Source organism: Lutjanus erythropterus, chromosome 13, assembly GCF_056507025.1.
Source record: "Lutjanus erythropterus isolate fLutEry1 chromosome 13, fLutEry1.hap2, whole genome shotgun sequence".
NCBI lineage: Eukaryota > Metazoa > Chordata > Actinopteri > Lutjaniformes > Lutjanidae > Lutjanus > Lutjanus erythropterus.
Window position 1 is genome coordinate 23,090,175 of NC_139329.1, and position 19,649 is coordinate 23,109,823.

At 38.5% G+C, this 19,649-nt stretch overlaps 2 protein-coding genes across 3 annotated transcripts; both read left to right on the forward strand.

The window, feature by feature from the left end:
- Positions 1-1,424: 1,424 nt before the first annotated feature.
- clpxb (caseinolytic mitochondrial matrix peptidase chaperone subunit Xb) lies at positions 1,425-14,719 on the forward strand. 2 transcript variants are annotated; one of them, XM_084734291.1, is made up of 15 exons: positions 1,425-1,724; positions 2,520-2,597; positions 4,147-4,304; positions 6,186-6,300; positions 8,051-8,205; positions 8,349-8,508; positions 9,207-9,248; positions 9,944-10,120; positions 10,275-10,439; positions 11,879-11,967; positions 12,171-12,335; positions 12,447-12,746; positions 13,537-13,629; positions 14,207-14,313; positions 14,440-14,719. In XM_084734291.1, exons 2-15 carry the CDS (start codon positions 2,543-2,545, stop codon positions 14,528-14,530), a joined length of 1,872 nt encoding a protein of 623 aa, XP_084590417.1. In that variant the 5' UTR covers positions 1,425-1,724; positions 2,520-2,542; the 3' UTR covers positions 14,531-14,719. The 2 variants fall into 2 exon arrangements, with proteins under 2 accessions (XP_084590417.1, XP_084590418.1); XM_084734292.1 differs by lacking the exon at positions 9,207-9,248.
- A 1,850-nt stretch (positions 14,720-16,569) lies between these two features.
- Positions 16,570-19,475, forward strand: LOC146316566 (uncharacterized). The gene is made up of 5 exons (XM_084734290.1): positions 16,570-17,084; positions 17,318-17,974; positions 18,090-18,260; positions 18,964-19,065; positions 19,164-19,475. Exons 1-5 carry the CDS (start codon positions 16,929-16,931, stop codon positions 19,296-19,298), a joined length of 1,221 nt encoding a protein of 406 aa, XP_084590416.1. The 5' UTR covers positions 16,570-16,928; the 3' UTR covers positions 19,299-19,475.
- The last annotated feature ends 174 nt before the right edge of the window (positions 19,476-19,649 follow it).

Genomic DNA, 19,649 nt, shown 5'->3' on the forward strand with positions numbered 1-19,649 from the left:
ACCCACTGAGTGCTGTGCAGCTCAGCAGAGCAACCTGACCACGAGGCCTCACAGTCACAGCTGTCAACATGCAGCAGAAAAGCAGCATGCCTCCTAAAGGCTGGATTACCAACTGGGCAAAACAGGCCACTGTGTTGGGGCCCCAGACTCCCAGTGGGCTCAAATGCCCCAGGTTTCACTGTATAGCAGATGTTTTTTGGTAATTTATTTGGCAATTTAAATAACAAATAAGACTCTACTTTTTTATCTTATCTTCAGAATCAGAATCAGTCATAAAGTTGCAATATTATTTCATTATAATTCTGGTTGAAATAACATTTTTTTAACTATTGTACGGTATGTCACTGACAGTATTTAACTGAAGGGTCCCATTAACAATGTGTGTTTGTAAGTGACCACCCCTTTGTATAAATGTTATTTTATTTTACTGCACTCTAAATAGAATGAGGGCTAGCTAGCACAAAACTAGCCAGTCACTATGACTGTGCAAACAAGTGTCATCCAGGTTGTATGTGTCTTTCTTTCCTCTGAGACAGACTTAATTAGCCTTGAAGAATAGACATTAGTTTGCTTGACAACCTTGATGTTTTTTTTCGTGGACAGAAAATGCCTTCAATTACACTGAGACCAGACTTGAAATGTATATCTATGTGGATTGTTTTGCAGTCCCTAACTCTCACTGTTATAATACATGCAGAGGAGCTCCATCCTCCATCATCTGTCTGTTCCTCTGCTACAAAGAAAGCATAGTTAAGATTTTACCACTAAAATTCAACTTATTTTCTGTTTTTATCCGTTGTTTCCCCAATTATAATTAATCATTGATAATAACTGTGGAATGTGCGCTGTGAACTCTTTTTAGCTTCTGAAGAAGTGCATGTCCAAAAAAGTTTGGGTACTACTGTTTTAGGCATTAGTATCCTAAATATAGATGTGAACTTAGGGGAGCAATATGTAAGAAATTTAGTTTAAAACATTTAAAACTTAACTAAAATGATCACTACTGTGTGAAAAATATCTGTCTATGTCTATCTAATCATGTTGTCAAACTGGCCTCCATTGGTACAAACTGTATCAACTGTACAAACTCATTAAGTATTTTACAACAAATGACAACTTTTTTTTTTCTGTCCAGCAATATATAAATTACAAACTACTCAAAAGTGATCAAATACATATTTTTAAATACCTTGAAATGAAACACTGCCCGTCTCTAACAAATTTTACTTGAGTAAAAAAACTTAGTACTTTTCCACCACTATTTACATGGATCACACAAACGCAACATAAGTAACCCTCTGAAATCTGCACATTACGAGGATCATTTGAATGCATCAGCAGTCGTCCGCGTTAACGCCTCCTGTGGATTAGTAGATCTCTAACTATCTGGATGGGTTCCTACTGCATTGACATAAAGCCAGACGCCATATTACTTACACCGTTTACACAGATTAAACCTCATCTGCTAACTACTGTACCCAGAGGGAAGGCTAGCTAGCTAGCGGGTAACCGACCTAGTTCATAACAGCAAGCGTTACATCACTTTGGCTGTACCACCTGGGAAAAAACTGCGTAAAGGAGCCAACGTTTCCCAGTATAGGCACTGTGACATTAGTATGACACACTGATCTGTCAAACTAAAACAAGAGGGCAAAAGCTGCAGTGACTTAGCAAATCTGTTATTTCGGAGGGGCTGTCAGACCCGACTGATTTCATCGTGTCCTGTGAGTAAAACCAGCAAGCTTATTACATGTTAACTCCTCTTTTGCTGTTATAATGATAGAAAGCTCTTGGCTAGTCACGTTAGCTTGCGTGCCTGCCCGTTAGTTAAGCTAGCTGCTTATTTATATGTGTCCACACCGTAGGGTAAAGCCAGCCAGCTTTAAGACTGTGCAACACTGGATGTCCGTTTGTCATTTCCACTGGCAGCTCTGCCTAGGGCCTAGCTTAAGTAGCTACCTGTTTATTTAGGTTGTGCCTAAAAGGGAACCCTTGATTTGTGAAACTCTCACGAGATTTGTACCCGTTATTTTTTTTTTAGTTTGAACGTTATACATACTAATATTGTTTTATAATACGACATCGCTGTGGTTAATATCTGTATAGGCTGATGGTTTAAAAGGCACCTGGTTAAGCTTACGGAAGGGTCATATTTTGGGTTAATATGATCACTCTCGCGAGATCTGTAGCGGGTCCCGGGTTCCTTTCTAAGCACGATCGTTTATTTAACCCAGTTAGCTAGCTACATTGTTTATTTTGCCATTGATTACTGCCGCTGGATATCATGGGGAAGTTAGCCATGATAGCCCAATCAATCAATACGTTTCAGTGGTTTTGTAAAAGACTGATAAGCAGCCTTAGTGACCACCTTCACCAGTAAATGACCTGCTTAGCTAATGCTAACAGTGACGTAACCGGCCTCTCCTGTTTGCCACTACTGTCTGTTAGCCGCTAATTTAGCCAACCCCTCCTGCCCCCTTGGCGTTAGTACACCGTGTTAACTTTGGGTTTATTTACAGGAGTTTGAGCCAAGAGAAGAGTTATGTCCTGTCCGTGCACTTCGGCTGCCAGGTTGTTCCTAAACACTGCCCACAGAGGTAAGAAAGGGAATGCACCACCCTGCCAGCTGGCAAAAGCTGCATGACATTGTGGTATTTGCTATAGCCTGCAAAGTAGGTCTCGTCCAGCTAGCCCAGATAGCTGTTTGTTATGACAGTCATCTAATATCAGCAGCAGGTGGAAAAGTCATTTACGATGTTAAGTAGCTGTGGCGAAACTAACGTTGTTGCATAACTCAGCCCTTCATAATAGTACAGCTGTGAATTAGCTATAACAGCAACAGCACATAGAAGAACTCGTCACTAAAACACAACGTAGTGTTATATAGCAGTAGCTAAGCTAACTTGTTCCAATACACTAGCCTGCCAGAGACTGTCACGCTTGTATAATGATGACACACGTAATGCGTGTACAAAATACAAAATACAAAACGTGCAATCACAACATTACATATAAATACTTTATCTATATCTATATCTATATCTATATGTATAAAATACACTTCCTGATATGATATTTATATACCCTGATGTACACATTTTTACTAAAAATAATACATCGTGAATTCTAAAAAGTGCAAACATATGATGATCTTATGGAATATGATGCATCGTTGTTGATTAAATTACCCAACAGACAGGACTAGGCGATAAGGACACAATCAAATATCACAATATTTTTGACCAAATACCTTAATATTAATATTGTTACAGTATTGTAGAGATGGCAGTTGGTGCTCTCATAAAATATTAACACAATAAGATTTTTGATAAATAATCATAAGTAATGTGGTTATAATAACTAAGCTTGTGAAAGCAAATAATACAGTGGTCTGGTAAGTACAAAAAATTACATCACATTACTGTAATGCAGCTTTAAAACCAAGAAAAGACAACACTAATGCTATATCACCATATAATGATATTAGAAATAAAATCTAAGGCGAAATCTAGTCTAATATCACCATATGAATATAATTTTATTTTATAGCTCTGCCATAATTTGGACTATGGTCAGCTGATGCAACAAAGCTTTTTTGAATCATCTGATGTGTTCTTAACTAATTAAGGTCACTTCCCCAGTGACATGTGTAGGGCTGCAACTAAAAACTATTTTCAGTCGCAGTTCATTTGAGGATTATTTTTTTTCAATTTACAGATTGATTGATTAATCTTTGTAACTGTAACAAAAGAGGCCCTCAGTCTCTCAGTGGTTCTCATTTTCAGAGGTCTTGTTTTATGTCCAGTCAACAGTCCAAACGTCAAAGATTCTCTGTTCACTATGATATATGTCAAAGAAAATTGTTAAATATCATATTTGAGTAGCTGGGACCAGAAAATGATTGCTGTTTTTGTTGAGTGAAATGGTTAATCAATTACTAAAATACATGCATAGCTACTCATTTCAGGTCTAGCTACATGACGAATTGGAGCAGTTGTGAAATTTGCATTATTTTGCTATTTGCTTGTTGCCTAGTTATTTTTCAGGGTAATATGTGTTGTATAAGTGAACAAAAATGGGTGCATAGTCATTAATATGAAATGTCAGTGTTTTTAGGAGTGAAAAGGAATGTTGCTGTTGTTATAGGACTGTCCTGCTCCCGGATCCAGTTGTATTCTCTGAGTCGTCAAGGGTCTCGGGAGACTCATCTACCTCCCCGGGTACGGGTGAGGTCGTTTTCAGAGACTGCAGTCTGCTACGCCTCTAAAGATGGGACAACAAAGGACAGTGGTGATGGAGGAAAGGTAATCTCTTAGAGCAGGCGTATTTAACAAAACTTCAAAGAGGTCCAGTTAGAGAAAATTTCCTAAAGCAAAGGTCCGGAACATCATAATGTCTAACTTGTGTTATGATTTAGAGTGATATATACTGAAGTAGTGTAGTAGTTGTATCAACATCTACATCAGGGGTGTCAAACTCATTTTGGTTCAGGGGCCACATACAGCCCAATTTGATCTCAAGTGGGTCAAACCAGTAAAATTAAAGCATAATCTATCGATTATTCTGGCAATTAATCGAGTGATCAGATAAGAAATATTGCGTGTTCTCCATTTTTTTCTTTTATTACTTTTGCTTTATTTAAGAACAATGGTAATATACAAAAGAGAAGATAAGACAGGTCTATTAAATGAACAACTATAAATTGCTAAAGTAAAAATACTCAGTAAAGTAAATTTACTTTTACTGTAGATTTACTTTTACTGTAGATTTACTTTTACTGTTTTCACTTTACTTTTTACTTTTCTTTTCAAGTACAAAGGTAAAAGTAAAGGTAGTAATGTCTGCAGAAACCACAAACAGCAGAGTAAACTAACTCTTTTAAATTAAACAGTCACCAGAATATTTTGTTAACATGTTAAAATCACAACATTTTTCTTCTGGAGCAGGACAGACGCTCCCAGACCCCCAGGGGACAGGGGACTGGTTTACCAACATGCCACCTTTTTTTTTGAGTTTGCAGGTCTATATTTAGTAATAAAAAATAACTATGAATACCATTAAAGTACAACAACAGCAATAAAAATGTTGATTTTTCAAAAAGGGAAACAATAACATGCAAAGTATTTAAATTGTAATTAAGTAAAAACACTAATACCACAATGTAAAAATACCTAAGTAAAGAATGTGAGTATTTTTCCATCACAGCAGGTCAGTGATCAGTGTTTGAGTGACTCTCTGTGGATCAGTGAATAATGTTTTATTTATGGCGACTTCCACATTAAAAACATTGACACCACGACATGATTTTCTATTTTTGGAGCTGCGTACCTTTTTCGGTCGTGTCTAGAAGGTAACTCTTTATTTGCACAACTCTCGCGAGATTTGTGTCCGTTATTTCTACTAAAATAACCAAACTCGCGCAATCTTTCGCAGATCTATGATTCCCTTCTAGACACGACCCTCTCTGTCTCTCTGTCAAACTACTGATGGCAGACTGTCTGTAAACAGCACGATGTTACACTCTGCAGTGTTTCACACAAAGACTTCATTTGTTTGGACACCCAGGTTTGGTTTGTCACCAACTTTGGCATTTTTATTTTTTTAATCAGTCTGAGAGGATGAAGGTATCAGTGATTGATTAGTGATCAGTCTGCCCTCCTCTCCTCCCTCACCTGTTCACTCTGCTGTGAGAAGGTCTGAAAGTTTATCACAGAGAAACACAGATGCTCCTGTTTTACGTATAGACAATTGTTTAATTTTATAAGAGCATCTGGTTGATGTCGATGTCATTAACCATCACGTTAGTTTCAACTGTTGTAATAAACTCATTATTCATTACTCATTGACAACAGTCTCCTCCACACGCAGCTTCTCTGCAGTTGGTCTGTGCATTTCCTGATCAGCTAAACCAGCGGCAGAAAGACTTGAAAAGTTGCACCAGTTAAAATAGAAGCGTCCCGTCAAAATTTAAAATCTCTTAATTTATTGGTTATAGGTCTGGGTCCGTATAGGATGGCGTGTGGGTCCGGACTCGGACCGCCTGTTAGGGACCCCTGTCTTAGAGAATTAATCTAATTTGTACCTCTCCATAGTGCCCTCCATGGTAGTATAACACACCACTTTGTACATGGAAGAGATGGTATTATTGTAATTTAATATGTGCTGACGTAGTTGTGTTTTCACAGAAAAGCATCAGCGAGGGGAAGAGACTATCTGGCTCTGGGGGATCAGGCAAGGGGGGAAGCCAGCTACGCTGCCCTAAATGTGGAGATCCCTGCACACATGTAGAGACCTTTGTATGTGAGTGAATTCATTGATATTCATCAAAACAAATGATCTGACATGGATTTAGGGTGCGAGGTGCACATAGACATTTTGATTCAAGAGGCGAAGGTGTGAAAAGGAATACGGCATAGAGGTAATTGGGGGAACACGTCTGTCACAGATGTTTTGTTGAGTTTGCACATCCCTGGTAACTGTCAGTTGTTTGCCAAGTACTAAAACAGAAAATGAGGAGGACAAGACAAGACTGTCACCAGAATATGTAAACATGCTGTCCTACAATGCAAGATGGATGAGGAGGAAGAAAACTTGTTGTGGGTTGTGCATTGGCAGAGTAAGGAAACTTTTTTTCAACAAACTAACTTTCACATTTTTCTGTGGTACAAATTGTGGTGGTGGACTGAGCTATAAACACAGTACTCCAAACACACAGCACAAATATAGTATACCACAAACAACTATCATATGTAATATCCAAGTAAGCATCGAGGAGTTGGTTTCATTGTTGTCCAATGAGTAATTTCCGCTTTGTGTTGTAAAACTGTGAGTTTATAAGCTGCTGCTGCTGCAAACTAAGCAGTGTGCTTTGGATTGTTAGATGGTGTGACACAAACAATCAGGTGAGGGATTTTTCCACCAATTTGTTTTTGTAACCTTCTGAAACTGACATTGCAAACTTTGAGCCAGGGTTGCATCTACCACTATGTATGTAACTGCTTAACCATTTTCTATGAGTAATGATTGAATAACTTCATGGAAAAGTTGTCCACCCTCATTTGCAAAAAACAAAAAACAAACTCATTTTGATTATGTTTAATTGCACATTTTCATTATGTTGAGACATATACAATTAGTGACTTTTCTTATTACTTACTGCACCTGCTACCACCTAGGCATATTTTTGTCACTTTGAAAGTGTCTGGAAAAAAAACATTCCAAGTTAAGAGGAAATTTGTGGTGTACCATGCACAACCCATTCATAGTAATATCAGTCCGGTTCTCTTGAAGCCCACACAGCCCAGGTGAAATTTGATTTATTACTTTAATGTGAAAAGTATTTTTTTACACAGAAAAATGTCAGGAAAATTGTAAGTTTTATACAGAAAGCTGACAGCCTAAGCTGAACGTTATTAGTTGGGGGTGGCTACAATTCATAGTCTGCTAATGAACAGACCTCCATGATGCATTGCAGTAATGTGGTCTCATAACCAATGAAGAATTCTCTAGCAGTGACAGTTTAGCTTAGTCACAGACCACTTGGTGTCACATTGGAGTGCATCAGATATGTGAAAATTAAATGGGTAATGCTAGCATACCAGCATTTTTTTCAAATTTAGCCTCTTGCATACCAATGTGGAATCAAGTGTTCCACAGTTAAACTTATTATGTTGTTGTACAGCCTAGCTTTGAATACTGAATGAATACAATTCAATAGATGGTACCGTCATCATGTTGTTGAAATGTTACAATTTGATTCTAAACTTTTAATTCAGTTTTCATTCCTTAAAACTAGTTTAAACTAAACCAGTTTAAAACAAAATACATCCTGGCATTGCATCATGCAAGTATACCAGCAAGGTTACCTGTAGGTCATGACAATTTGTGTCAGTTTCTCCATTTCAGCATTTAACAGCTATTGCACACTAAACAGTTGTTTTTGGTTTGAGTGTTAGTCAGCTTAAAGGATCTTGTAAAATTGTTTGACTGCTAAAGTCTTAAGAGGCTGTGAAATGTTTTGTAATTAAATGTGTTGTGTGTTCTTTTGTAGCATCAACACGATTTGTCAAATGTGAGAAATGCCATCACTTTTTCGTGGTTCTGTCTGAAACGGACTCTAAGAAGGGGCTAAACAAAGAGCCAGAATCTGCTGCGGAGGCTGTGAAACTGGCATTTGCACAGAAACCACCACCTCCTCCTAAGAAGGTGAGAAAATGATTCAGGAACCGAAGTTATTAAAATATGCTTTTAAATGACTTTCATTGAAGTGTTACACATTCTGTTGTAATGATGAGTTTATTATATTACTACTGAAGTATAATCTACTGTTTGTTTGTTTTTTTTTCCAGATATATGCTTACCTTGACAAGTATGTTGTTGGCCAGTCCTATGCAAAAAAGGTGTTGGCGGTTGCAGTGTACAATCACTACAAGCGAATCTACAACAACATCCCTGCTGGAAGTCGACAGCAGGTGGAGGTGGAAAAGCAGCCCTCTCTAACACCTCGTGGTCAGTATTTCTTTTGTCTATAAATGTGACTTTATTCTGCTGCTTGTTGGTGTAACTTCTCTCCAGTTTTGCATTAGAAAACACCAGTTGTAATCTAATATTATGTAAAATAATCATGCACATGTATTAAATTGGTTCCCCCTGATCACTCGCATTAATCACAATCACATAATCTGCATCTGCTGTGTTTGGACAAAATCTGTTTTACTTAAAGTTGTAGTGCTGAGCTCTGACCTAATTTTGGGTGGCATTTTTGTCTTTATTCAATACTAGACAGCAGAGACAGATGGAAAATATGGGGAAAGAGTGAGGGAGAATGATATTTGCCAGGGCCTGTAATTTAAAATAATATGCTATACTATACTAAATTTGAAAATTAAACTATAGTATTTCTTAATTTCTTAGTATAAACAATGCTGTTCTAATTAAACTTCTGTTACAGTAATTATACAGGAGATACAAAGATTTGTTGACATGCAAGTGCTGAAATAAATATGCTTTCATTTGCTCAAGTTTGCACACATCAACATATATAATCAGAAATTATTATTAATTGTTTTGAATCATAATCTGTATTATTTGGCATTTGTTCAATAATTCTTGCACACAGCTGTACAATAGTTTTTGACTGTATTTATAATGTGATAATGGTAATGATAATGATAATATTGATTTGAGTACTTTCATACTCCCTGTAGAGCTAGAGATGAGAAGACGAGAGGATGAGTACAGATTCACAAGTAAGTGATTGGTCCTCCTTAGTGTTGTCTTTATCTGTGGCCACTTTAAAAGTCACACTTAATCAGTCTTGAGTTGTACAAATGCCAAAATGTACAGACCTCTGTGGCTCCTTAGTGAGAGCTTTGTGCCACTTTTCTTAGATAGATATTCATTGTAACATATTTACAGTCATGCTCAACCTAAAGAATTGTTATGATGAGTCATTTAAAGCCCTCACAGGCATTACATTGACACTAGATGATGCAGTATATGTATTATCTGATGAAATGCAGCTCCAGTTCTGGAGCAGTGACTGATTACTGTGTGTTTATTTACACATGAAGAATTAAGCTACAGAAGCTGAAGCAATAAAATGATGTGTGTTAATCTTTGACTGACCAGACAATACGATAAGGTAGCCCAGTGACCTACATTCACATCTGTACTTTGCTATTTTCAGGCTGGCTTTTATCACTAAGTAACGCCACACTGGCACAGACTAGGGCATGCATAAATATAGCCTGTACATGGTAACTGTTACTATGCACAATTTGACACACACACACCATCAATGAATGGCTGGTTTAAAGTGCACAGCAGTTCATATAGAAGGTGTTCAGTTACATCTTTATAGTCATCTATGAAATACAGTTCTTAAAGAAGTTCTTTCCTGTCAGTCAGAAAGTTAACCCTCTGGCTGCACCTGTTGTTGCAGAGCTGCTGCAGATCGCAGGAATCAGTCCTCATGGAAATGCTCTGGGCGCGTCCATGCAGCAGCAGGCGAGTCAGCAGGCTCCTCAGGAGAGGAGGGGCGGGGAGGTCCTGGACTCCACACACACCGACATTAAACTGGAGAAGAGCAACATTATCCTTCTAGGTCCAACTGGCTCAGGTTAGTGTTGTGTCATGATTGTCCTAAATTGTCATATTGCTCAGTGACACTCAGTTCAAGAAGATTTACGTAGCCAGATATGCAGCTTATTTGTAAATATGGACCTGTCTTGCCAAAACAATCTGTTTATCATAATTTCTCTAATTTTTCATAGGAAAAACACTGTTGGCGCAGACACTGGCACGTTGCCTGGATGTCCCCTTTGCAATTTGTGATTGCACTACACTAACTCAAGCTGGATATGTGGGAGAAGACATCGAGTCAGTTATTGCCAAACTGCTGCAAGATGCCAACTACTCAGTGGACAAAGCACAGCAAGGTGGGCAGAGGGACCAACTTTAACAGCAGTGGAGTTTTCCATGTTTAAATCATACCATATGTGTTATTTTAATACAAGAATCAAAACAAACTGCAAGAAACACATGTCACACAAAATATCCATTCTGTTCTAAGTCTTTGTATTATTTAAATTATTATATAATCATACCATCATGCCCGATTGGAGTCCTCGCATGTTATAAGTTCTGTCTTGCATTTGATGTGGGCATTCTGAAATTTGGTGCGCACACAGTGCTGATGATTAAAATACAAATTGATGTGCAATTTTGTTGGAAGTATTTAAAAGAATAGAGCTGACAGATAACACAAATAAAGCAGTTGTAAATGCTAGGCACAATCCAGAATTTGTGACCAGCCACAAACTCATTCAAGACATCATGACAAAGGTGACAAGGCTTCTTTCGCCCATTGGCCAACATACATTGTAGGACAGTAGAAATACCTGTTGGGCTGCAGCAGGAGTCCTGATTTGGGCTGGAACTAATGATTATTTTCTTTGTCGATTAATCTGTTAATTATTTTTGTAATTAATTTATTAGTTGTTTGGGCTATAAAATGTCACAAAATTGTGAAAAATGTTGACAAGTGTTTCCCTAACCCTAAGATGACATCCTCAAATATCTTGTTTTGTCCACAACCCAAGATTTTCAGTTTACTGTCATAAAGGAGTAAAGAAACTCCAAAATATTCACATTTAAGAAGCTAGAGTCAGAGTGACTTGACATTTTTTCTTAAAAAATTACTCAAATCAATTATGAGAATAATTGATTCATGCAATAGTCGGTTCATAATCCATTTCATAGTTGTTGCTCTAGTCCTGTTTTGTTACTGGAAGACCTTTTCATTCTTCAGGGTTCAGTCTTTATTCTACAGGGTGCTCTCTAATATTTAATCTTGCCAAAAGAAAAACCCAAATTTTATTACACAGTCAGAATCCTCTTTATTATTTATATATTAAATATGAATTTAAAAAAAACAGTCCCATATCAATCTTGTTGAAAAAAAATTGGAAAAACACTCATCGAGACTTTACTCTTGTAAAGCTTAAGTAGGTTTATTTTACCTGTTTAAATGTGGGCATTTATATCACATTTCCATTCCTTACATGGTAAAGAATGTGTTATTAGCTTGATCTGAGCAGGCATGCAAGCAGGAACAGGAAGGAAGCAGGAAGAATTTACAAAAACATGTGATCAAACTGGGACTTACAAAAGTAAACATCAGTATAAATGGGTGACTTAGCATTTCCCTGCAACTGTAGAGTCTCATAGAGTTTTCATCACATTTAAACCCTTTTAACGTGACTAAAAGTAAATAGTGTGTAGTTATTTTTTTATGGTTTGAAATGTACTGTGCAAACTGTGTTAGATAATTATAAGAAGCAAACCTCTTAATCTTGTTGTTGTGTTTCACGTGCAGGTATTGTGTTTCTGGACGAGGTTGATAAGATTGGCAGCGTGCCTGGAATCCATCAGCTGAGAGATGTAGGAGGAGAGGGAGTCCAGCAGGTCAGTATTCAGAGTTATACTAAATAAAACTGTGTTTATAGACTTTGGACTCGTAATGAACCTCCCAGCCGTATATTTTGTGACACGGTTGCAAAATAGCAGCATTTTTCACTTAACTGTAACTGGTTTCATGTTTTTTTCCCCTTTGACCTACATTGGTTGACCCACACTTGTGTTACTGTTTTCTTTTTCCACTCTGTCAGGGGTTGTTGAAACTCTTGGAGGGCACAATCGTCAATGTTCCTGAGAAAAACTCCAGGAAACTGAGAGGAGAAACTGTGCAGGTCGACACAACAAACATCCTGTTTGTTGCCTCTGGTGCCTTCAATGGACTCGACAGAATCATTAGTAGAAGAAAGAATGAAAAGGTAAACTCAACACCACCCATATTTTACAACTCTCAGCACACATTCAGCCAAGGTTCCTGTTTGTTGTCATTCCTGCCTCTAACTTGATCCTCATGTTTCATGACTCTTCAGTATTTGGGTTTTGGAACTCCCTCCAACTTGGGGAAAGGGCGCCGTGCTGCGGCAGCTGCAGACTTGGCCAACAGCAGCGGTGAGACAGACACAGTGGCAGAGATTGAGGAGAAGGACAGGCTGCTGAGGCACGTCGAGGCCAGGGACCTGATTGAGTTTGGAATGATCCCAGAGTTTGTTGGCCGCCTCCCTGTGGTCGTTCCTCTGCACAGCCTGGATGAAGACACGCTAGTCCGAATCTTGACAGAACCACGTAACGCTGTGGTGCCCCAGTACCAGGCTCTGTTCAGCATGGACAAAGTAAGGGCTCTGATGTAGTGGGTACTACAGTACAGTGTTGAGCAGTGTTCAGACAGACAGCAGCACCGAGTTTAAAAAAGAAAATCGCAGCCCCCTCATTCATTTGAGTGGGACCGCTGTGTTTGCTCAGTGGGAGTTCCAACGAGGGGGACAGAAAGTCAGTCGTGTCTCAGTTGTTTCCACAACAGTGTAGCCTAGTCACCTGAAAGAGCACATTCCTGTTAGATAACTCTGTAATGTGAAGTATGTATTTCTATTGTTTACCTTGCGATTGCTATGGTTAAAGAAGAAATACTTGCTCCTGTGATAACTTTCCAGAACTGTAAAATTCTGTCTCATAGTATTATTAACAACTTATCAGATTTATTTCTTTATTTGTTGGTTTATTTAAGAGGGACAGTGCACATTAATAAACATTGCTGTAAATTCACCAGAGTTGACCAACAAACTATTTTTCATATGTAGTCCCTGGACAGTTTAAGAAAGTCACCCAAAAAACAGAATATGCAATTGAAATGACACAGTTACTGAGATCATTTCTAAGCATTCAGAGCAATGACAAAAAGAAAAGAGAATATTAATGTTTTGGTGTCTAATGAGCCTCCAGACTCTCTACAACTCTGCTACTCAAACTTTCCTTACATAACATACACTTCTCACTGGTACCTGAAACAAGTCTCTCACATCTCAGAATAACTTGTTTGTGAGACCTGTATCTGCAGGTGCCTATTTGTACCTGAACGACTGCATTTTTAGACTTGAAATTAATCTGCTCTGTTTTTTGTTTCAGTGTGAACTCAATGTGAATCAAGATGCCTTGAGGGCCATAGCCAGGATGGCTCTGGAGAGGAAGACTGGAGCTCGTGGGCTCAGATCCATCATGGTATGTCATTTTGTTAAGGGTATTAGACTTGTTTTTGGATTTAACACAACAGTTACACATGGGCCTGAGTAAATGAACAATAGTGATATGTATCGGCAACAGCAACCAGAAAATTGTTCAGTAAAATGTACAATAGTTGCACTTAACAAAAACTGTCACAATAAGGCACTTAACTGCCTCACATTTGTGTTTTTTAGCTGTGCTTTGCTGTTGTCCCCTTTGACTCCCCTGCTTAATTTATAAATATTTAATTTCTTAGTACTTTTTATACAATATTCATTGTATTTTGTTACTTTCTTAGTATTTTGTTTTTAATCCTAGTATATTTAACCATTGTTACTTGTGTGTTTACACTGGGGATCTGAGAGAAACAGGATTTCAATTCTCATATCCACATATGATAGAACTGACAATCAAGGTGACTTGACTTAATCTAACCTTTTTTTCTCCTGGTCTTAAGTATAAATAAGTCCATAAAATGATTAGTATTGCCTGAAATGATACATTTTATTGTGATAAATTAGTCAGCTGCATCTCCCAGCCCTAATGATTCATGTCCTCTTTTTTTTTTTAACAGGAAAAGCTCCTTCTAGAGCCCATGTTTGAGGTGCCCCACTCTGACATCATGGCTGTTGAGCTGGACAAAGATGTTGTCCAGGGAAAATCACAACCCAGATACATCAGGTCAGTATCTCTCTGCTAACAGTGCGCTGGACCTAAGGAATCTGATCTCCTACTATCACACACACATGTAGCCCCGTCCCTGTCCTGGTTCGAAACCTGACACCAGACTTTCTGTTTGAATTTCAGAGCTCCAGCCAAGGAGACTGCGGAGGAGGAATATGACTCGGGCATTGAAGAAGAGAACTGGCCTCGGCAGGCAGACGCTGCTAACAACTGAACCACATGTCAGTCATTTCACCTAAAGACAGTCTCTGAATCATTAGATTACTCTGAACCTTTGGATACCAACTCTGGGTTTTATGACAGCCCTTGAAAAACAAGCAGTGGACATCGTATTAGAGGTAATGAAGGCTGCTGGTTCTCACTGAGGAGAGTTTTCATCATGAACAAGTTAAGAGTGTATCAACCTTTGGTCCTGTGCATCTAATGTTAATTCTCTAGTGGTGCACTCACAGGTTGGACCTTTATAAAAATATTTCAATCTCTGGGGATTGTTAACATTTTATCTATATACAGATAATGCAATTTTATTCATGAAAGGTTTTGTAGCTAGTAAATTTGTTTTCTCTTTTTGTGGTGATGGGCTGTCATGGCGAGGGAAGCAAATGGAAGTTGTGGGATCATACTGTACACTTGAAAACGTGGGGGAAACGCTGAGAAAGTGTAGATGTGATGTTACCATGTCAAGTTTAATGCCTTATATCAAAAGGGCATAATATTCCATGAGCACATCAATATTTTGATGTTTTCTTCTTTACCACCATTGTAATAATGGTGTTCACAGTAAAAAATCAGGCTGTAAATGTTGAGCTACACTGCTTCTGTAGCATTTGTGTACAGTTTGTACGACATGACCTCTGATTAGGAGAACACATTGTGACGTGTATAAAGCACCAGCACACTAAACGGAGCAGGTGAAGAATAACGGTGACCTTTGTAAACAGCCAGAATGGTTATTTTTCAGTGTTTTGCTTCCTCTTCTAGCCCACTCTTTAGGGAATGTATATGTGTTTACTTACAGACCTCCTGTGTAATTGGATCAGAGGGCCGTCTCACAGAGCAGGATAAACAGGTTAGCCAGCAAGTGTTTCGGAGTAGCCATCATGTATATTACATGACTGAATCTGACTCTTAAACCTGACACTCAAGCTTCATCGTCCAGATTCAAATAATCTTCTGACAGATCCTCTGTAAACCTGCTCTGTCAGATTTCCCTCTGGGCAGCACAGGCATTTTTATTACCCCAGCGTTGGAAATTCACCTCACCTTTAGTGATGTAATATCCTGTTACTAAATGGTACCTCAATACACACGTCTGTAATCAAGCCTCCACCTAAAAACGCTCTCTGACTGAACTGAACCACGCTGCTGTACTCTTCAAGATGCTATTTGTGCTATAAAATGAGATTAAACTAGATCTGTTCTCCTTTTTGCTTTAAGTTTCCTTTTCTTTCACTTTAAAAAACGCTTTTCTGTTTTCTGAGGTCTGTTACAGAACATGTAAACCCTCCAAGTTTGTGAATCTTAAATTTATTGTGATTGTTTAAAATATATAAATAAAATGTATATCTGTACAGAATTTTAATTGTTCTTTACTTTTAAAGTTGTAATGTGCACTTAATTAGGCTCAGAGCTGCAACAAAAAAAAAATGATTTAATTAGTTGTTGACAATTTTGAAAAGAGATTAATCATTTTGAGTCATTTCCTTAAGAAATATCCAAAATCTCTGACTTAAGCTTCTCAAATGTGAATATTTTCTGGTTTCTTTACCCTCTGTGACAGTAAAATGATTATATTTGGGTTGTGAGCAAAACAAGACATTTGAGGACATCAGATGTCTTTGGGAAACATTTTTCACAATTTTCTGGGCCAAACAACTACTCAGTTAATTGATAAACTTAATAATGAAAATAATCTTTAGTTGTAACCCTAATAAGGTTGCTTAAGTCAGTGTGATGAAATGTTTGTCAACAAATAACATCACTCAAACAGGAAATGAATGTGACAGACGTCACAATGTTGTTCCACATGGCTACGTTGTCGCCTTTATGTAATCTGTTAATCTCTGGAAAGTATCATGCAGTTCTTTGTTTCCAGGTACCTCAGCATTTCCCTGATCCACCTTACACCCCACATTGAAAGTCACATGTTCTAAAGTGTGGTTTTGAAAATAGATGAAAAAGCTAAAATAACAAAACAAAACAGGAAATTGGGAAAAAATGATACATTGTTTATGTACAAGTAAAACATAAAATAATTAGAAATATATTAATTATTTGTGCTGTTTTTTAATTATTTTAGTATTACTCTGATATATATTTATTTATTGTAAATACTCTAGTTGTTTGTGCTGTACTGATGCAGGTAGGATTACAACAGGTGTCTGGGGTATTATTGGTAAACAGCTCCTCAGATGATGTCAAGGGCTTAGTGCTGAAGAGGTTTATCACGAACAATGATGTCTCTGTATTAGTCATTCACTCCACACACCTGTCTGTGCTTCAGAGAGCTGTGTGTGCTTCAGACAGAACACCTGAGAAAGGTGAGTATTGATACAATTGCAATCAAGGTTTGGTGGTGTAACTTTAAACTCAGAAATTCTGTAATTTTTCTGATGCAGGTTATTTGTTGGTGTATTTTGGTGAGAATGAACACTCTGGAGGACGTCCCGTTTCAGACCGTGTTGGGTCCACTGGAGGAGGAAGTACAGCTCGTGACGGCTCCAGACATCACTGTACCAGACTGCCAGCAGATACTTCAGGACACTGAGGTCACACATTCAACTAAACATTAACATTTTTTAGGTTAAATGTCTTTCTGGGATCAGTATACACTTAAGTACCTCAATTAAAAAAAAAAAAAGAAGCAAACTATCCCTTTAATGTAGTGGTTCCAGAACTGGGGAGTAGGTTTTGCTGGCTTCTGTGCTTCTACTATGACAACTTAAAATGTCCGCTGTGTAAAAAGTCTGTTACTGAAAATCTTTTTTTCCTTTTCCTGCAGTATGGATTCAACCTGGAGAAACTGCTTTTATCCAGGCAGCAGCTGGTCCGTCAGACCCCTTCCTGTCCTCCCTACTGGCTGATGTTCAGCAGCCCTCAAGGGACTCGCAGGGCCGGTCGCAGGAGCGGCGAGGCCCCGGAACCTCGGCCCCGCAGTCACAGCCTGAACTCTGCAGACGCTCGCTGGCTGCAGCATCGCACTGTCAAGTTTCACATATCTGACTCTGAGGATGAGGACGGTTACTGTGAAGATAACGAATGCTCCTCCACCGAAGATGCACGTCAACCCGTCAAGAGCAGAGAGCGTCCCCGGAGTGCTGCACCCAAAGACCCTCTAACCAGAGTCAAAGACATGCACCTTGTCCCTGCCACTCAGCACTGTAAGCCTGACTCACCTCAGAGCCTCAGAGGACACAGGGGGTCTTTACCGTCTCTCCAAGATCACAGACAACCTCTGCGAGCGCTGGAGCAGCACCGCTCACAGCAGGCCAGCCCTCTCCTCTTAGGACAGAAGAACAGCAAGAAGAGACAGCGTTCACTGGGCGCTGTGAGCAGGAAGTTCTCCCAGAACACACCACCTGTGGGTCCGGCTCTGTGCAGGCTACAGCAGCAACGACCCTCCTCTGCAGGACCTGTTGTCAAAAACCGCAGACAGAAGGTAATCTTTTTTTCTTTCAGTGTCTCTGTGAAAAAAAAATCATCAAACCTTCATCTCTTTTCCACTCACGTCTTTCATAGCCCTCTATTTTTGTCTGTTCTTCTCTTGTCATCAGGTTCTGAGGACCAGCGGCTCTCGTGGGGTTTTCTTCGATTCAGCAGCAGAGTTGTTGTCGGCACTCAGCCAGGAAGAAAGGGAGCTACTTGAAACCATCACAGAGAGGGGATACCCTTTACGCACAGCTATTCTGGCTCTGCAGAAGACAGGCTACCACAGCCCAGAGAAGGTAGGCACCACTTTGGGTTTAGAAGTCAATGCATCTTTAATAGAAAGAAAATATCGATGCATCTGAGTAGCACATTATTAAATTTTGTAATACTGTATTGGTTGTCAAAAACACTTTATCACAATACAATGAGTAGTTAACATGCAGAGATTCATGGTAGTATTGTAATCGATCTTCAGCTATTGGACTCTTCTGAGACAGGAAAAAGTAACCACACATCTTTGATCTTAGATTTTATGCATACAGTGATGTGTTCTTCTGAGTTTTTCTATATTTAGATTTAAAAAACCCTGCAATATATTTTCTTGCCAATACACAGGCATAATTTTTAGCGGTTTAGCTTGATAGCCAGTTACAAACTGAAAAGTCACACAATATAATAAATCATCAAATCTGCATTGATAAATAAATGCTTCAGGTCAAATTATCAGTGGGAGGGGTCGTTCTTCATTGACTAAAAAGACAGCAGAAGTATTCCAACAACATAGATCTGTACTTAGTCTTTTGTAAAATGTAATTTGAACTTTTTAATGATTTGTTAAGCACCAATATTTCAGCATAATCAATTAAGAACCCTGTGAACAAATACTTAAGTGGTATTAAACCATTTCTGGGTATTTAGGTAGATATCTAACTTTTGTTGTTTGTACTGTGTTGAGACACAACATGTCATTCTCATGATTCTCTGTCCTGTTATTGACAGATCCTAAAGTACCTGGGGGCCAGCGACCGTCTGTGTGAGCTGGGTTATGATGAAGCACAGGTGGAGGAAGCCTTGGAGATGTTTCAGAACTGTGAGAGCAAGGTGACTGCCACTTTTCCAAATGAATGAAAAAACAGTACAGATGTACCTATTATAACTTAATTTGTGTTATTAATTACTTTTTAAAAAATCTGTTTCAGGCTGCTGAGTTCCTGCGCCTTTTGACTCAGTTTAATGAGATGGGCTTCCAGCAAAGTGCAATCAAAGAAGTGCTGCTTGTTCATGAAAATCACCGTGAGAGGGCTCTTGAAGAACTCATGACACGCATGGCTTAAGCAGAACATCTTTCTATTTCTAGTCTGCATGGAGAAAAGGATTATTTTCACATCTACAGTATGTGATATGTACTGAAGACACCATGTGGTAAAAACTGAATACTTAACAGACACTGCCTTCTGACAGAGTTAAAGGGATAGTTTGGATAATTTGGATTGGGGTTGTTGAAGTATTTATCCATACAACAAAAGGCATGTTAACCAACTCAAAGAAAGAAATATCAGTTTAAGTGTTCGCTATATTTAGAATATTTTCATGGCTTCACCTTTCTGTCAGGCAGTCATTTCCAACACACAAGTACTATTCAATAAGCCAAATTTCATTCTCTCCCAATCCACCATTCTGTTGAT